Source organism: Bufo bufo, chromosome 6, assembly GCF_905171765.1.
Source record: "Bufo bufo chromosome 6, aBufBuf1.1, whole genome shotgun sequence".
NCBI classification, from domain to species: Eukaryota; Metazoa; Chordata; class Amphibia; order Anura; family Bufonidae; genus Bufo; species Bufo bufo.
Window position 1 is genome coordinate 50,267,636 of NC_053394.1, and position 19,006 is coordinate 50,286,641.

The 19,006-nt window shown below is 44.9% G+C and overlaps 1 protein-coding gene across 1 annotated transcript in view; it reads left to right on the plus strand.

Moving 5' to 3' along the window:
• INPP5A (inositol polyphosphate-5-phosphatase A) overlaps window positions 1-19,006 on the plus strand; it is a 439,951-nt gene that overhangs the window by 371,284 nt on the left and 49,661 nt on the right. The window contains exon 11 of the mRNA XM_040439018.1: window positions 578-652. Coding sequence (XP_040294952.1) covers window positions 578-652 — 75 coding nt within the window. The remainder of the gene's footprint in view (window positions 1-577; window positions 653-19,006) is intronic.

A 19,006-nucleotide genomic window follows, 5' to 3' on the forward strand; every position in this document is an offset into this window, starting at 1 on the left:
AGCTGGAGTACCCTGGCACAGCAACTACACAGACTTGTGTGCTACCGGCTCATTCTACTGTATAGTTTGTAGTGCCAGTGGCTGCCCAAAACAGCAGATCGGTGGGACTGCCCCATGTTGGGCCCCCACCAATTGATATTGATGACTATTCCTGAAGATAGCCCATCAGCATCTAAATAATGGAAAACCCCTCTAAATCTGGTGAGCCTCCCACCCATGGCTCGCTGCTTTTTTAAAAAAAATTTTTTTTTAAAGAAAAGTGGTGAATGCAAAAAGTTGCAATTGAATGAGCAAGAAGAGACTTGGTGAAAAATGAGCACCAAGTTTCCTGGCGCAGGGGCTTGATAAGTCACCTCCTTTTTTGTGCCATTTTGGCTGCCAGGAGTACTAACCTGTAGCTGTAATGTGCCGCCATTACAGAGGAGATCATGCATATCCACTTTAAGTCACCAAAAAGGATTGAAGGCCTTTGAGTATGTTGAGATGTACAGAACATACCGCTGCGTACTCTTCTGCTGATATCGTCACTCGTTGATCATGCTCTCTTACCGTGTCCGTATTCTCTTGATTTTGCCAGGTCGTGCTACAAATAGAAAAGAAATTATTTGATTATTTTAATCAAGAGGTTTTTAGAGATAACAATGGCACTGCGGTGAGTATTCCTTTATGGCTTATTCGTTGTATAATGAAAAGTTCTATCACAATGACTTGCAATTCTTCGTCTTTTCAAGGATCTCTGCTTGCTGTCAGTGATGGATAACATTGCTGTCTACATCTAGAGGCTGAAATCTGTCCCGTTCACATTGAACTGAGGCTTTTGTATTTTGCTGTGGAACTTCAGTGTCTAGATGTCACAGAAACCTCTGCTGAGATCTAATGTTTTCAGGGTTTCGTTTTCTGTTCTTCTGAACGCTCAGAAGAACCGAAAACAACAACAAAAACAAATCCTGTATTTTAAGTATCCGTCATGCTCAGTTATGCACATTTTGCATCCGTTTTGGCCATTTCCGTGACCGTCTAGGATCTGTTATTTTAGAGGGGGAAAAAACTTTTTGTAGGACTTTTTTAAATCTATAATAACGGATGGCACAGAAATGGCTAAAACGGATGCAAAATGTGCATAACTGAGCATAACTGCTGCCTAAAATACAGTATCCATATTTGTTTTGTTTCTGTTCTTCTGACTGACAAAACCGTGAACCCGGCCTTACAAGTTATCGGAATAACTATAAGATATCGGTTGGGGTCCCACTGCCGGCACCCCAATGATCACCAGAACGGCAGGTCGAGAATTATTATTTGCACTGCCGCTCCATTTAGAGCTGCTATAGAGCGCTGCAGATGAGCAGCAGTTCTAATGCCCAACCTGCCACTCCGTTCATTATACGGATGGGTACAGGGTCTCCATTCCTGTGATCACTGGGGTCCCACCTATCTAATAGTTAGATAATTTGTGTTAGTGTTTGACTCCTTGAGATATGACGAGGGGAAATGGCAATGTAATGTATTCATACAGCCCTGTAGTCTTTACAGGCCCAGGTAGGATGACTATGCAGAAACCTACTCCAGTCAATTAGGAAGGAGTGAGGGGCTAACAAGTGGAGCAAGGGTGCACACAGTGGCTTGGGCCCGCCCTTGGTGCACTTGACTGCTAATTTAAATATTGGGTAAAAGTACTTTTTCTTGAGAATGAAGCAACAGATTGGTAAGTGAAAGCTTTCATTATATTCAGCTACATGACATTGTGCCCGGTCTAAAGGTCACCATGATCAACCCTAATAAACCAAGCATACCACCTGCTAGGGTTGATCATGCTGACTAAGATGAGTATTACTGATGGAGAGAAATTCTTATTTTTACTTGTATGCAAATGAGGTGCTCAGAGCATGGAAGGGCTGGCCTAGCCCCTCGGAGCCCTGCTTCATGTCGACCTATCCCTGTTTCCACTCCCTTACAGTGAGATAGACAGGGCCAGGTATCCTCACTGCTTTCATGCATATTTGTATACTTCAGTAGTTAATTTTATGTGCTGTTGTGTAAAAAAAAATAAAAAATCGGAATATAAAAATTTCTAAAATCCAAATTGCATCAAATAATTAAATAATATGTAAGACGGGCTTTAATATATAGATAGGAACCAGGGAAACACATTCTGGGTCAATATTGTAAAGGCAATAATGTAAATCTATACCATAGATGGAAAAGAGGGACACTTGGGAGTTATGGAAATGGGGCTTGTTTTAGTATGTCTGGTTTACTAGGATTGATCATGGGGACAGATGCTCTTTTGGCTACATGCACACGACCGTATGTGTTTTGCGGTCTGCAAATTGCGGATCAGCCCAAAAAAACGGATGACATTCGTATGCCATCTGTTTTTTTTTTTTTTTTTTTTTTGCGGATCCATTGTAACGATGCCTAAAACGGACAAGAATAGGACATGTTCTATTTTTTTTGCGGGGCTACTGATCGGACATACTGATGCAAACAGCACACCGTGTGCTGTCCGCATTTTTTGCGGACCCATTGAAATGAATAGGTCCTCATCCTATCCGCAAAAAAAACGGAAAGGACACGGGAACGAACAACGTACGTGTGCATGTAGCCTTTTAACAGTGAATTTCCAGGTAACAGGTAGGGGCGGGTTGGCCATTGACCTTATAGGGAAATTTTCCTTTGGGCTGTTTCACACGAGCGGATGCCGTGCGTGGCATCCGCTCCGTGAAAGAGTGCCAAGACCCGATGCAGACTGCAGAGGCACGGAGCATTAACATGACTGATAATGCTCCGTGCCTCTCTGTGACCTCTTTACTACGAAATCACAGTTCTCTTTAACGGCCGGCCAGTGGAAGTTTTTGGGGATGTATTTTGTGCCGCAATACGGTATTGCTGGCCCTGCCTTCCATCAATTTGGACCCAACTACAAAACAGGGCCACTTTTAGTATTTTTTTCCAGGGCCACTTTAAGTTCCCAGTCCGTTCCTGGTGACAGTTACCCTTTTACAGAGCTGAGCTGCAGTACCATTCACCGCCCATGGACAAGAGGGGCGCTGTTTTTGAAAAACCGCTTCCAACCATCGTTTTAGTGTTGTTGTTTTTTTATATGCTTGGGTTCTGCCTGAAGCCTGTGTTGGGTATAGCCCTAAGAATAAAAAACCGGTAGCTAAAATCTTCTCATCCAGCCACAGAGGCAAGAAAAAGATAAATGATATAATGAGTCAGAGGAGATAATCTAATCTTCATGGTCTAGTTAAATACGCAGCACCATGATCGCTAAAAAACAAACTACCTATCTTAAAGGATAAATGTTCCTGGGCCGAATTCAACCCAAAAAAAATCCATCGCATCCTTCATCAAGCGCTGGTCTTGTACCAAGCTGACAGAAATTTAATTCGAGCTGGCTCCTGAAAATAATTATTGTATTTTAAGAGTAGTAATCATTGGCTGGGACATGATTGAATGTGTCCATGGCTATTGACTTTTGCTATGATATATGGCTGGGTTTAGTCGATATTCCCATCGAAATTGTATAATTAATTATAAGTGGGGCTGTCAGGTCTGCAGGATGGAGTGCCCTGATGAGTATTTGGGAAGATTAAATTTTCCTTCGCTGCAGCGAGGCAAGACTTGGGAATTTTCTCAGCGGCCTGCTTGTTGGATGAAGATGTTTTTCTGTGTGTTTAGCAACTGCTTGAGCTGAAGATGCATTGATTTTCTAGCCTCTATTTATTTCTATCCGCGCGGCGTCTCTTCACTAATAGCGGAATTTGTGCAGATGTGACAAGGGCTGACAAATATTTATTATCCGCTAACTACTTTATCATTGTCTGTGGAGAGGTTTTTTTTATTATTTTATTTATATATTTATTTCGGATCTCTTCTCTTCTCCCAATGTAATTTAAGAGATAGATGTCCCTGATACATAAAATACTTATCATACTTATAAAAAAACCTAGAATAGATCGCCTGTTTTTTTTTTTTTGTTTTTTTTTGTAAGCAGCAGAAATGCAATTTTCATTCTCAAAAGCTTCAACCTTGTATTTGATATCTGCAGCCATACCCAGCGGGAACGGCTTTGGGATAATGTGTATTTGATCAGCATTTTTTTTTCCCTGTATACCTGTGGGTAAATACTATGCCCCAAGGTTATTAATATTTGATCTTCTACTTACTGCTATTCTCTGATCACTTCCTGACATGTCCCTTTTAGTAACTACTTGCATTCCCCATGTAATAACCATTCTGGAGCATCTATTATTTTTTTCTGACTGCTAAAAGTTCTGAATGAATTGGCAGCAGTCTGTCATAGAGGTCCATCTGGGTGTTACCATGGAGGGGGGAGGGGGGGAGGAGTCCCTGCACAGTCCCTGCACAGTCCCCCACTCTCCAGTCAGAGCTGCCAGTGTCAGATACCCCAAACTGGTTACACCCAGATGGACCATTATTGCAGACTGTTGGCATTCATTTAAAAACTTCTAGTATGAATAACAGAGGAATGCTCCAGAATGGTTATTACACAGGGGAGTGCAAGTAGTTACTAAAACAGACATGTCAGGAGAGGAGACAGGTGCTCTTTAATTAAAGGGGGTTTTCCAGGAATACGATGATAAGGATGACCTATTCTCGGGATAGGTCATCAATATTTGATCGATGGGGGTCCGACTCACGGCACTGCTGCCGGTCAGCTGTTTAAAGCGGCTGCAGCCCCTTTCTAGGCCACGTTTATCTGTCACATGACACAGGGACAGCTCAGTACCAATCAAGTGAATGGGCCTGAGCTGCAATACCAGGCATAGCCACTATGCAATGACCGGCGCTGTGCTTGGTATGCTGTGAAGAGGCTGCAGCGCTCACCAGAGAGCCGCAGCCTCTTCAAACAGCTGGTGGGCAGCAGTGCCTGGTGTCAGAACCCCACCAATCAGATATTGATAACCTATCCTAAGGATAGGTCATCAGTATCTCACTCACATAAAACCCCTTTAAATGAGGTCCTAATATCTCTTTGCTTGTTTTATTACCCAATAAAATAGCGTTGCCAAATGGAAGAAGGGTCATGGTACATTAAGAGTTAAAAACCGAATTTCCATACTTTTCCATACTTTTTATAAAGGCCTTTTCACATATATCCAGAGATCTGGGACAGTTTCCCGCCGGAGGGGAACTGAAGCCAGAACTGATCCCATAGTTTTCCATGTTCTCATACGTCTGGCGTACCAGTTGTGATGCCGGGTGTCAAATAGCACCAGAGAGAGAAATACCGCATGCTCCGTTTTTTCTGTCTGGCGCTATCCATGTATAGATGCCGGATCTGTGCAGTATAGTGCACTACATATGTATCAGTTGTGTCCAGCCCCTGGCCTAAAATAGCTGGCCGCTCACAACTGATGTGTGTGACCTGGGCCTAACCCATCTCACATGCAGGCGAGGGTAATTTTGGATTTTGAATGGTGACTACATAAGATCTCCTCTGCAATTCGGGTGAAAATCTGCCTAAGGCCTCATGCACACGACCGTATTTTGTTTCCGTGTCCGTTCCGTTTTTTTTTGCGGATAGGATGCGGACCCATTCATTTCAATGGGTCCGCAAAAGCACCATGTGCTGTCCGCATCAGTATGTCCGTTCCGTTGCTCCGCAAAAAAAAGAGTGCATGTCCTATTTTTTTCTAGTTTGTGGACAAGGATAGGCATTATTATAATGGATCCGCAAAAAAAAACGGATGCCATACGGAACGTCATCCATTTTTTTTGCGGATCCGCAATTTGCAGACCTCAAAACACATACGGTCGTGTGCATGAGGCCTAAGGCCACGTTCACACGGTCAGTATTTCATCAGTATTTTGCATGGGTATTTGTAAGCCAAAACCTGGAATGGATCCAAAACACAGAAGGGGTACAACTCTTTCCATTATACCTTTTCTCTGAAGGCTTCACTCCTGGATTTGGCTTAGGCCCCATACACACAGCCATATGTGTGAGGTCCACAAAACACCGATACACGGAGTGCATTCCTGTGGAAACGTCCGATCCTTGTCCTCAAAACAGACAAGAATAAGACATGTTCTCTCTTTTTTATGGGGCCGAGGAACAGACATACAGATGTGGACAGCAAATTTTCGCAGCCCCGCTGAAATGAATGGAGCCTTATCCGATCCGTAGAAAATACGGTTGTGTGCATGAGGCCTTAAAACTGCAAAGCACTGACCATGTGAACCTGGCCTTAAACGTGATTCCCCCGGCAGACATTTGTATCCATGCGCTGCCCTGACTGCACCCAGACAGCGCACAGACCCGGTGTATTGTGCAGATTCAGATGCTCGCCCTGGTCCTTTGGTCTGTGCAGAGAATATCACAGCATGCACCATGTTGTCCATTTTCCATCGAAGACACTTTCATTCAAATGTATGGCTCCAGAAAAAAAATGCCCACACACCCAGACACCATCCGGATATCCAGATAGGTCCGTGTTTTGCGGACAGAAATCTGAATCGGGCCTTATGTCTATATATGCAAACAGTACATAAAGCCAAATCTAAGTTAGGCTACTTTCACATCGGCGTTTTCCTTTCCCGTTTTGATATCCGGCACAGGATCTCAAAAACAGAGGAAAACGCTTCAGCATTGTCCCCATTCATTGTCAATGGGGGGAAAAACTGAACAAACCGGAACGGAGTGCACCAGAATTCATTCCGTTCAGTTCCGTTGCATTCCCATGCGGACACAAAGCCGATGCAAACAGTGATTTTGCTTGCATCATGGAAGACTGAACATGCCAGATCCGGCATAAAAAAACCATGCAAGTCAATGATGCCAGATCTGGGGGGGTTTTCGGACACAAAAAAAAATTGATCCGGCCCCCATTGACCTACAGTGGTATTTGATGCCGGATCGGCATGTTCAGTTTCCCATGACGCACGCAAAAATTCTGGTGCACTTCGTTCCAGTCTGTTCAGTTTTGTCCCCATTGACAATGAACCTGGCATGTTAATTTTCGATATAATACAACCGGATCCGTTCTAAACGGATGCAGCCGGTCGTATTGTTCAAACGGATGCGTTTTCTTGTGGTTTTGAGATCCACTGATGGACAGGTGTGAAAGTAGCCTGATCTGGCTATACTTATGAATCAGGGGGATCGTGATGAACATAAGCTCTTCACAGGTTTATTTCCTCCTTTGGAATACAGGGAGTGCAGAATTATTAGGCAAGTTGTATTTTTGAGGATTAATTTTATTATTGAACAACAACCATGTTCTCAATGAACCCAAAAAACTCATTAATATCAAAGCTGAATATTTTTGGAAGTAGTTTTTAGTTTGTTTTTAGTTTTAGCTATTTTAGGGGGATATCTGTGTGTGCAGGTGACTATTACTGTGCATAATTATTAGGCAACTTAACAAAAAAAAAATATATACCCATTTCAATTATTTATTTTTACCAGTGAAACCAATATAACATCTCAACATTCACAAATATACATTTCTGACATTCAAAAACAAAACAAAAACAAATCAGTGACCAATTTAGCCACCTTTCTTTGCAAGGACACTCAAAAGCCTGCCATCCATGGATTCTGTCAGTGTTTTGATCTGTTCACCATCAACATTGCGTGCAGCAGCAACCACAGCCTCCCAGACACTGTTCAGAGAGGTGTACTGTTTTCCCTCCTTGTAAATCTCACATTTGATGATGGACCACAGGTTCTCAATGGGGTTCAGATCAGGTGAACAAGGAGGCCATGTCATTAGATTTTCTTCTTTTATACCCTTTCTTGCCAGCCACGCTGTGGAGTACTTGGACGCGTGTGATGGAGCATTGTCCTGCATGAAAATCATGTTTTTCTTGAAGGATGCCGACTTCTTCCTGTACCACTGCTTGAAGAAGGTGTCTTCCAGAAACTGGCAGTAGGACTGGGAGTTGAGCTTGACTCCATCCTCAACCCGAAAAGGCCCCACAAGCTCATCTTTGATGATACCAGCCCAAACCAGTACTCCACCTCCACCTTGCTGGCGTCTGAGTCGGACGAGCTCTCTGCCCTTTACCAATCCAGCCACGGGCCCATCCATCTGGCCCATCAAGACTCACTCTCATTTCATCAGTCCATAAAACCTTAGAAAAATCAGTCTTGAGATATTTCTTGGCCCAGTCTTGACGTTTCAGCTTGTGTGTCTTGTTCAGTGGTGGTCGTCTTTCAGCCTTTCTTACCTTGGCCATGTCTCTGAGTATTGCACACATTGTGCTTTTGGGCACTCCAGTGATGTTGCAGCTCTGAAATATGGCCAAACTGGTGGCAAGTGGCATCTTGGCAGCTGCACGCTTGACTTTTCTCAGTTCATGGGCAGTTATTTTGCGCCTTGGTTTTTCCACACGCTTCTTGCGACCCTGTTGACTATTTTGAATGAAACGCTTGATTGTTCGATGATCACGCTTCAGAAGCTTTGCAATTTTAAGAGTGCTGCATCCCTCTGCAAGATATCTCACTATTTTTGACTTTTCTGAGCCTGTCAAGTCCTTCTTTTGACCCATTTTGCCAAAGGAAAGGAAGTTGCCTAATAATAATGCACACCTAATATAGGGTGTTGATGTCATTAGACCACACCCCTTCTCATTACAGAGATGCACATCACCTAATATGCTTAATTGGTAGTAGGCTTTCGAGCCTATACAGCTTGGAGTAAGACAACATGCATAAAGAGGAAGATGTGGTCAAAATACTCATTTGCCTAATAATTCTGCACGCAGTGTACATGGGGGAAATAAATAATATCTACATTTAAGGAATGTAGATAGTAAAGGGTCATTCCAATTGTGACAAGTTAGCCCCCATCCTATAACTATTAGATTGTGGGGGTCCTACCACAGGGACCCCCACAGATCATGAGAAAGGGGACCCTGGACCCGCTTTCCCCCTGAAATGAATGGCATGTGCACTGCATTTCCATTCGTCTGTGTGGAAGTTCTGGAGACAGCCGAGAACGAGGTCCCCATTCTCGTGATCATTGGGGTCCCAGCAGTAGGACTAGAACTTGTCATAATTGGAAATGTGATTATTGCCATGAATCATTGGACAGTAATGAACTTCCATGCCAACCAGAAATCATGTTGCCCAGTGCTGGCTACAAGCAATTGGCTGAAAGATTCTGATACAGGGGTGCCCGGGGGGAGGGGGGCTCTTCCTAGCTGTAGAGCAGTAGCAGAAGTGCCCAGACTGCACTGCTAAGTGGAGAGTTGGGGCTCATTCACACGACAGTATGCATTTTGCACTTCGCAAAATACAGATCCGCAAAAAATACGGATGAGGTCTGTGTGCATTCAGTATTTTGTGGAATGGAACAGCTGGTCCCTAATAGAACAGTCCTATCCTTGTCTGTAATGCGGATGATAATAGGACGTGTTCTATTTTTTTGCGGAACGGAAATACTGAATGGAATTCACATGGAGTCATTTCTGTTTTTTGGAGGGGACCCATTGAAGTGAATGGTTCCGCATAAAAACGGAACGGACACGGAAACAAAATACGTTCGTGTGCATGATGAGCCCTTAGCCATAGTGGTCCGACGGGTGCGGAGGTTAGTGGTACAATGGGCAGGGATTAGCAGTGAACTTTGCTTGGGACCCCAGATATACCAGACCCGTCCGCATCTGTGGACAACCCCTGGAATTTCCTCCAGTACATTCCTATGCAATTGATGCTTCAGACAGATTTTATTTAGTATCGGTTGTTTAATTTGAACTAGCAAAGCTTTTGCGGTCCATTTCCCAGGTTACTAGTAGGACGCTAGCGGTCACGTTACAGGTCATAGAGAAATTCTGTGACATTGACCTTCTCATTGCATTAGTTCTGAAATCCTCTATATGGAGGCAGCGTGTGCATGGGAATAGAAATGCATCTGTCCGGCGTGTGTCACATAGCGTTTGCAGACGTAGCAGTTACTTATTGGGTTAATGCGGAGATGTATATACTAATTATGTCTGCGCGGCAGCGGTGCCATCCTTATTTATGCTGACAGCTCTCCCTACTGTACATTAAACAACATTCCTTGCAAGACTCTGCGCAGGGTCAATTGAAGAACTGTCAGGGGGCAATTAGGAGCTTAGTTTGCTTGTCATGTTCTGCGAGCGCGGACTGATAGCTGTGCTCAGATCGGCGTTGTCAGATGTAGTGTAGCAGGTTTTAATAGCGAATTGCAGGCAGTCGTATTACTGACAAACAGCGCTGCACCGCGGTGACATTATACAGATTGATATCAGCAGTCTGAGCTGAGCAATTGTGCCTATTGACTGCGTGCGGCTTAGAATATGGCTTTTTACCTCCATTAGGACCAGGTTGGAGTATGAAACGAGACGTCATTAGCATCACTGGAACAGTCAATTCATTTTAGAGGACTGAATATGCCTCTCGTCGCTTACGTTCTGTGACCATTTGCTCGAGGGGTTTGCGCAGCGACTCTTACCGATCTGCTTGACCAATGTAATGTTTATGGGGTTGTATGAGATTAGGAAAGCATTGCTGCTCCCTTCCAGAAACAGCGCCACTCTCGTCTATGGGCTGTGTGTGGTATTGAGCTCGGCCCTTTTTTTACTTGACTGGAGCTGCAATACCCATGCGTAGCCCATAGATAAAAGGCAATCAATATCTGATTGGCAGGGATCTGACGCCCCGCAACCCCCCACCAATCAGGTGTTTTGCTGTAGCTTATGACTCCACAGCTCCATCCATTGTGTAGTGGATAGAACTGGTTACTGCAGCATTTCATTCAGTGAAAGCTACAGCGCAGTAACCTGCTCCGTCTGCTATACAAAGGACAGAGCTGGAATTAATTCTGGGGTTGGTGCTGCTGCAGGAAAGCTGATCGTCAGGGGTGCAAAGGTTGGACCGCCGCCGATCAGATATTGAGGGCCTATCCCGAGGATAGTCACTAATATAATGGAGTAGACAACTCATTAATTGTACAAAACATAACCATTCACATCTCATATGAAAGTCATGCCGTGTGTTACAGCCAGGGCCGCCTGCAGTGTAAGGCCTTGTTCACATTTCCGTTTTTCACTGACTTGTGCTGTCCGCATTTTCCACAGACAGCACTGATTTAAATGTCTGTTCACATTTCAGTATTTTTTTTTTACTGACATGCACTACTTTGATCCATGGTGCAGACTAAGCACGCCCAACATGGCGTCTGTGTTTTGTCCGTTTTGCATCCGTTCTTCACTGAAGACTAATGGGAGATTCTTTGCAAATTCATTTTCAGCTGAGCAACATCCGTGAATTACAGATGACACACGTATTGTAAAAACGGACACACGTACTAACCACTGATCCTTCACAGACAACTTTGTGGAAGAAACATGTACGCTTTTTTTTTACGAACGCGACACTGACACGGAAATGTGAACAGTCGCATTGCTGGTCGTTGCCGGATGGGGCACCACTGTCCTGGGCGCCCACAGCTTGCACCTTTCATTTAGCACTTGGTGCCCAAACCTAAGGAAAGGGAACTAAACATGATGAAGATACGTTTCCTTAGTTTGTTGAGCTGAGGGTGTTCTTTGGGCACTGTATGATTTTACTGTTTGGGCGCTACATTCATTTTCAATGGCTCCGCAACAAATGCGGACAGCACACCGTGTGCTGTCCGCATCCGTATGTCTGTTCCGTAGCCCCACAAAAAAAAATAAAACAGGTCCTATTCTTGTCTGTTTACAATGTATCCGCAAAATAAAATTGGATGCTATACGGACATCATCCATTTTTTTTGCGGACCATGAAACTCATACGGTCATGTGAATGTAGGCTAAGGACAAAGAAGTTTGTCCGAAACACGTAAACTACTGCCTGGGTCTTTTGTACAGCGGCTGTTGTTAATAATCTGACCAGATGAATATTGACTTTAAGTGGGACGAGAGCTGGAGGAAATTTTTATTATGGGGAATATAATTATTTATCATGATATTTTTTATATTACTAGGTCTTCTATTCTCTGGTGTATTTCACATGTTGAATGTTTCTTTCCATCGTTTATAGTTTGGTAATTATTTGCGGTCACAAAGGCAGTGAAGTTATAGAGGGTAATTAGATTCCAAGTGCGGTATATATAGTGATGACAGAGGATTCCCTCTTGTCTTTTTACTTCTTGCCGTGAGCACCTGACGGCACAATCTGCTCCGTATCCCACATTACATCTCGGGAGATTTCTGAATTTCATGTAAATGAGCGATTAATCATGTCTAATGTAGCAAGAACTTTGGCAACTGTATTCTCATCCCCAATCAGGACATAAAGCGTTCCCAGATATTGTGTGTGAGGTTTCTTTCCAATTATCTGTGACCCGGTGTGAGCTGAGCTTTGCCTGAAATAAACACCAATGTATACGCTAAAAACAAAGAAGAATAAATCTGTGTATATTCATATGGGGCCCTTATTACAGGAAGGAGGAGTCCAAATCAGGCCACTTTCACATATGCGTTTAAGCTATACGGCAGAGGAACAGCCGTGCCCCCATCATAGTCAATGGGGCTGGAACGGACCTCCGGCGGCACGCATGCACTAGCGGCAGCACGGATCCGGCAGGTTGTTCACCCGCCGGAACAGCCTGCCGGAGAATGCTGCTGCTAGTGTGAAAGTAGCCTTATCCGGCATACCCGGAGAGGAGCGGAGCACTGCCAGACCCCATTGACTATAATTGTACCTGGCCTGTTTCCAGGACTCATGCCTGAAACCAGCCAGATCCCCAGCAGGTCCCATTATAGTCACTGAGCTCAGACAGTGAGTGGTAGTATCCGGCAATGCCAAATACAGCAGCCGGAACAACAGCCGGCCGGATAGCTTTAACGTGTGTGAGAGCGGAAATGTAATGGTTCAAAAAAAGTCCGCTCCCACATCCCAGGGCCACTTGTGTGAGAGAAAAGTGTCATAATCTTTAAAGGGGTTTTTCAGTTTGCATCAACATCCTTAAAAATAATCCTTTATGACGCTAGATGTAATTCTGTAATGTATTTCTTTTACCTTTATTGCTCCTATCTCCTGTTCTGGGCTGTGGTCACATGACCATGTCCATGCAGCTCGCTCTTACTTACTGTGATGTTATGTCTGTGGGTGGGGCAGTGATAGGGGAGTGTCTGTGTGACTAGCTGAGTGGGAGGAGCTATAAACCCGCTGGGCATTGTTAAGGGCGGTGCTGTAGAGGAAGAAGTGCATTGTGGGTTTGGTTGGATACAGGAACAGGAAGTGCTACTTACAGAATGTAACCAACCAGAGCGATTTGTTTACTTGGTGAAAACGGGTCAGGAGAGTCCAAATAAAAATAATATATGAGCATATCTGTTAACAACCTTAGTAATCCCTGAAAACCCCTTTAAGACTGACTACCCAGGAGAAACACAACCCAGTCTGTGTCCCCATAACAGCCACTTGACCTGCCTCCATAGTTGTTTAAGATTTACCCTAATGGACAGTAAAAAATAATGGTTGATTTCCACAGTATACATAAACATACATGAGGGAGCACATCTCTTAAAAGGGTATCCTATCACAGACAATACTGCTGATCATGTGATTGCTAGTGAGGAGGTTCCTGTCGGCTGCTCATCTTCCCTGCAGTGGCCACTACAGTGGAAATATAGAATTACATGCAGCCACTCAAACCAGTGGCACCCCATATACTATAGACGTGGTAGCTTGTTAGGCTGGCCATATACACTGTATCGCTGTCTCTCCCAGCTACCACTTACACATACATGCTCGGCTCATTCATTCACCCAGTCACAGAGAATAGAAAGAAACTTTTATCCAAAGTTAACTCTCCCTTTGGTTCACTCCATTTCATTGTAGTATGAACTGTGAATATGTGATCTGTCAAGGTCTCACACCCAGCACTCCCACCATTCATCAGTTTAAGGCCTCATGCACACGACCGTTGTGTGCACCCGTGGCCGTTGTGCCGTTTTCCGTTTTTTTTCGCGGACCCATAGACTTTCAATGGGTCCGTGGAAAAATCGGAAAATGCACCGTTTTGCAGCCGCATCCGTGATCCGTGTTTCCTGGCCGTGAAAAAAATATGACCTGTCCTATTTTTTTCACGGCCAACGGTTCACGGACCCATTCAAGTCAATGGGTCCGTGAAAGAACACGGATGCACACAAGATTGGCATCCGTGTCCGTGATCCGTGGCCGTAGGTTAGTTTTTATACAGACGGATCCGAAGATCCGTCTGCATAAAGCTTTTTCAAAGCTGAGTTTTCACTTCGTGAAAACTCAGAACCGACAGTATATTCTAACACAGAAGCGTTCCCATGGTGATGGGGACGCTTCTAGTTAGAATACACTACAAACTGTGTACAAGACTGCCCCCTGCTGCCTGGCAGCACCCGATCTCTTACAGGGGGCCGTGATCAGCACAATTAACCCCTTCAGGTGCGGCACCTGAAAGGGTTAATTGTACTATCATATCCCCCTGTAAGAGATCAGGGCTGCCAGGCAGCAGGGGGCAGACCCCCCCCCCCCCTCCCCAGTTTGAATATCATTGGTGGCCAGTGCGGCCCCCCCCCCCTCCCTCTATTGTAATAATTCGTTGGTGGCACAGTGTGCGCCCCCCCCCCCTTCCTCCCTCTATTGTAATAAATCGTTGGTGGCACAGTGTGCGCCCCCCATTGCCCCCCCCCCTCTATAGCATTAACAACGTTGGTGGCCAGTGGGCAGCCTCCCATCTCCCCCCCCCTCCCCCCCATCATCATTGGTGGCAGCGGAGTTCCGATCGGAGTCCCAGTTTAATCGCTGGGGCTCCGATCGGTAACCATGGCAACCAGGACGCTACTACAGTCCTCGTTGCCATGGTTACTTAGCAATAGTACAATAGTAGAAGATTAATACTTACCTGCTGCTGCGATGTTCGTGTCCGGCCGGGAGCTCCACCTACTGGTAAGTGACAGCCTCAGGTCTGTGCGGCGCATTGCTAAATGAACCGTCACTTACCAGTAGGAGGAGCTCCCGGCCGGACACGAACATGACAGCTCCCAGGTAAGTATGAATCTTGTACTATTGCTAGTAACCCGCTGCCACCAATGATCGGGGGGGGGGGGGGGGGGCGCAAGATGGGAGGCCGCACACTGGCCACCAATGTTGTTAATGCTATAGAGGGAGGGGGGCCAATGATTGCCACCAACAATTTATTACAATAGAGGGAGGAAGGGGGGGGGGGGGGGGCGCACACTGTGCCACCAACGAATTATTACAATAGAGGGAGGAAGGGGGGGGGAGGCGGGGGGGGGGGGCACACTGTGCCACCAACGAATTATTACAATAGAGGGAGGAAGGGGGGGCGCACACTGTGCCACCAACGATTTATTACAATGGAGGAAGGGGGGGGGGGGCCGCACTGGCCACCAATGATATTCAAACTGGGGAGGGGGGGGGGGTCTGCCCCCTGCTGCCTGGCAGCCCTGATCTCTTACAGGGGGATATGATAGTACAATTAACCCCTTCAGGTGCAGCACCTGAGGGGTTAATTGTGCTGATCACGGCCCCCTGTAAGAGATCGGATGGCAGTCATGTACACAGTTTGTAGTATATTCTAACTAGAAGCGTCCCCATCACCATGGGAACGCCTCTGTGTTAGAATATACTGTCGGAAATGAGGTTTCACGATCTAACTCATATCCGACAGTATATTCTAACATAGAGGCATTCCCATGGTGATGGGGACGCTTCAAGTTAAAATATACCATCGGATTGGAGAAAACTCCGATCTGATGGTATAAAAGGGACTCCGGACTTTACATTGAAAGTCAATGGGGACGGATCCGTTTGAAATGGCACCATATTGTGTCAACGTCAAACGGATCCGTCCCCATTGACTTGCATTGTAATTCAGGACGGATCCGTTTGGCTCCGCATGGCCAGGCGGACACCAAAATGACTTTTTTTTCATGTCCGTGGATCCGCCAAAAATCAAGGAAGACCCACGGACGAAAAAACGGTCACGGATCACGGACCTACGGACCCTGTTTTTGCGGACCGTGAAAAAAAACGTTCGTGTGCATGAGGCTTAAAGGGAATCTGTCACCTGGTTTGAGCATATTGAGGCGTTACTACTGCCATGTACTATAAAATACCTTGTTTCTTGCTGTAGTCTTAATTTTTTGTTTCATGGTTTCATTAGCGATAAAATCCACTTTTGATGTTATGCAAATGAGTGTCCAAGGTGCCCGGAGGGGCGTTATTATCCTTCCTTTAGAGCCCAAGCACGCCTCTTCCAGCATAAGTGCCCACACCCGAACTCTTTGCCGCCGCCCCCCCCCCCCCCCCCCCCCCCCTCCGCTATGGGAAATCTCACGCAGGCGCAGTACCGTGGACTGCCTGTGCGATGTAGAAGCGACCCTCCATGTGTCATCCGTATTTCACGGATGCTGCTCAGCTGAAAATCAATTTCCAGAGCATCTCCTATTGGTGGTCAGCGAAAAACTGACACAATACGGACGCTATCCGTGTTGTCAGTGATTTTTCACGACCCATAGACTTCAATGGGCATGTTTGGTCCGCATCATGGACCAAAGTAGTGCATGTCTCTGTGATTTTTTTTTCACTGACCCCTGCAGTAAATAATGCTGATGTGTGAACGGACACATTGAATTAAATGGATACGTGTGCTGTCTGTGAATAACGGAAATATGAAGGAGGCCTTATTGCTAATTCTTGCAGAGATGGTGAAGGTCCAATATTCAGAGCAATGGCAGTACTAAAATGCATCTAAAATCTAAATGAAGGCGAAGAAAACATTTTAGTGACTTTGTTCTCTGGATTTGTACAGTTGGAGCGTTGTATGTTCGGTGTATTTCCGGTCGTTAGTCCCACGTGCTTGCAGAATTACGAGATGCTTATTTAATAATCCCTAGAAATCACACGTGAATGCCCCTTAGTTTTGTTTTCTTCTCCTTGTCTTGGATCCTAAACTTCATTTCCCTTGCACAGCTGTGAATTCCCCGGTGTGTGCTGGCGATGGATTTGACAAATGCTGCTAATATCACCTCTTGATCTAACAATGCTCTGAGTTTGGTCGGCGGGTCTTGATGAGTAATTGCTGTTGTTCTACTCCAATGACTGAATTAAGTTGCCCTGTTATAAAGGGTTCATACTACAGTGATTTCAGTCCAGGCAGCTCATGGCCATGTCCCTGCGGACAGTGACCTTTTGCAGGGTATCTTTCTACTTCCAGATAAAACGGCCTAAATTGTTTTCTATTGACTGAGGCGTCTTACTTTATCCATTAAAGGTATCGCACGTGGCACGGGAAGAGAAATTACACAGCATGTACTTTCTGGTGGTTAAGGACCTGATTGCTTTCATTCATGCTAATAGCCACCAAATTAAAGCCACATTTACATACTTCTGAGCACTTTTTACATCCTAATTTACTCTGGTGGGATCCACTTCAGATTTTATCTAGAGATATATGGATTTAAAGGCTATGAATACCTTGGGGGGGGGGGGGGATTTTTTTTTATGATTGCTTTTTAATAGTTTTGGCTAAAAAAAAAAAATATTAAATCGGTCTTTAATAAAAATTTTATCCAGTTTTTGTCAGAGGATTAAGTTTTAGCCTAGCGGTTCACTTTAACTTTGCGTTGCCATCTAATAACTCTTATCTCTAAGTTACTAGCAGCTCGTAAACACTTATTAAAGCCACATTCTTATCAATAAGATAAGAATCGAGCTTTAGTGAGTGTTTATGAGCTCTCAGGAGATCAGAGATAAGCTTCACATGAGCCGTCAGGTGTTCTCCCTGACGGGATGCAGTGGATGATAGAAAATCTTAACCCTGTACAGAGAAAGGGCCATAGCCTTTAAAGAGGAGCATGTCTGTTTTAGTAAATATTGCTATTCCCCGTGAAATAATTCTGGGACATAATTTCTTAGAACTTTTTTGTGCCATTCCTTTGTTATTCCTTCTAGGGGTGGGTCCATTCATAGTCTAACATTGACAGCACTGATTGGAGAGTGTCGACCAGCACCCGACTGACAACTTATCTATACATTTCTAAGTAGGAATAACACAGGAGTGTCACAACATACAAGTTGTAAGAGTAAGATGCTCCACAATTGCCTGCTTGTCAGAGGAGGTGAGAGCTACATTTACATGCTGCAGTCATCTCCTCTGTACAGGGACTTCTGATGGAAATATCATTTATGTCTCATTGGAGAGACCCCCCCCAATCCTGAGTTAGAAAGTTGCTTTTATTAATACCAGTGAATGCAGCCATTAGTTGTTTGGGATAAAATAGGGCACAAAATATTGGAATTTTCTGGATTAGACACTCAATGTGCCCTCTATAGATTTAATAGAGGGTAGCCCCACACTGGGCCCATACCCCCCTCCCCACTGGATTTTTTCCCCCTCTTCAGGGCTATTCCCTGGGGTCTAGGGGGGTGGGGGGGTGATCATCAGGTCCTTCAACCTTCTGCAAACCCCTTGGCGTTCATCTTCAGAGGGTGGGGTGGGGAGCCAAACCTCGACTGAGACTCGTGGTTGAAACCTCTAGAGGTGGGTCACTTGTCCCTGACCCTTGCAGGGCCTTGCTGGCTCAGAGGGATGGAGATTGGTTGACGGGGGGCCCTTCTCTTATGGACCACTTTTTAGTGCACTTTTTTGTGTTGCATGCTGCACTTTTCATGCAAATCTGGGTGGAAAGTCACGTTTCTCTGGCTTTTTTATCATAGAAAAAGTGGTTAAGAGCTGATGAGTAGGGGGTGGTTAATATGTATTGAGGGCTTGTCCAAACCATACAACCCCTTTAATTCTACTTGCAAAATGGCAGAATTCGCTATAGTAAACCTCTGTGAAAAAGATAGATATAACCAATTGATCCCATTATGGTAAGTTCACCATACTAATGCTCTATACCGCAGACTATAGTTCTACCTGTGATTTTATTGAAAATGAGAAAATGTCAGGTTGCCCAAACCTGAAGTAGAACCATCATAGAAAAATAAACTGAGCTGTAACCTGATTTATAG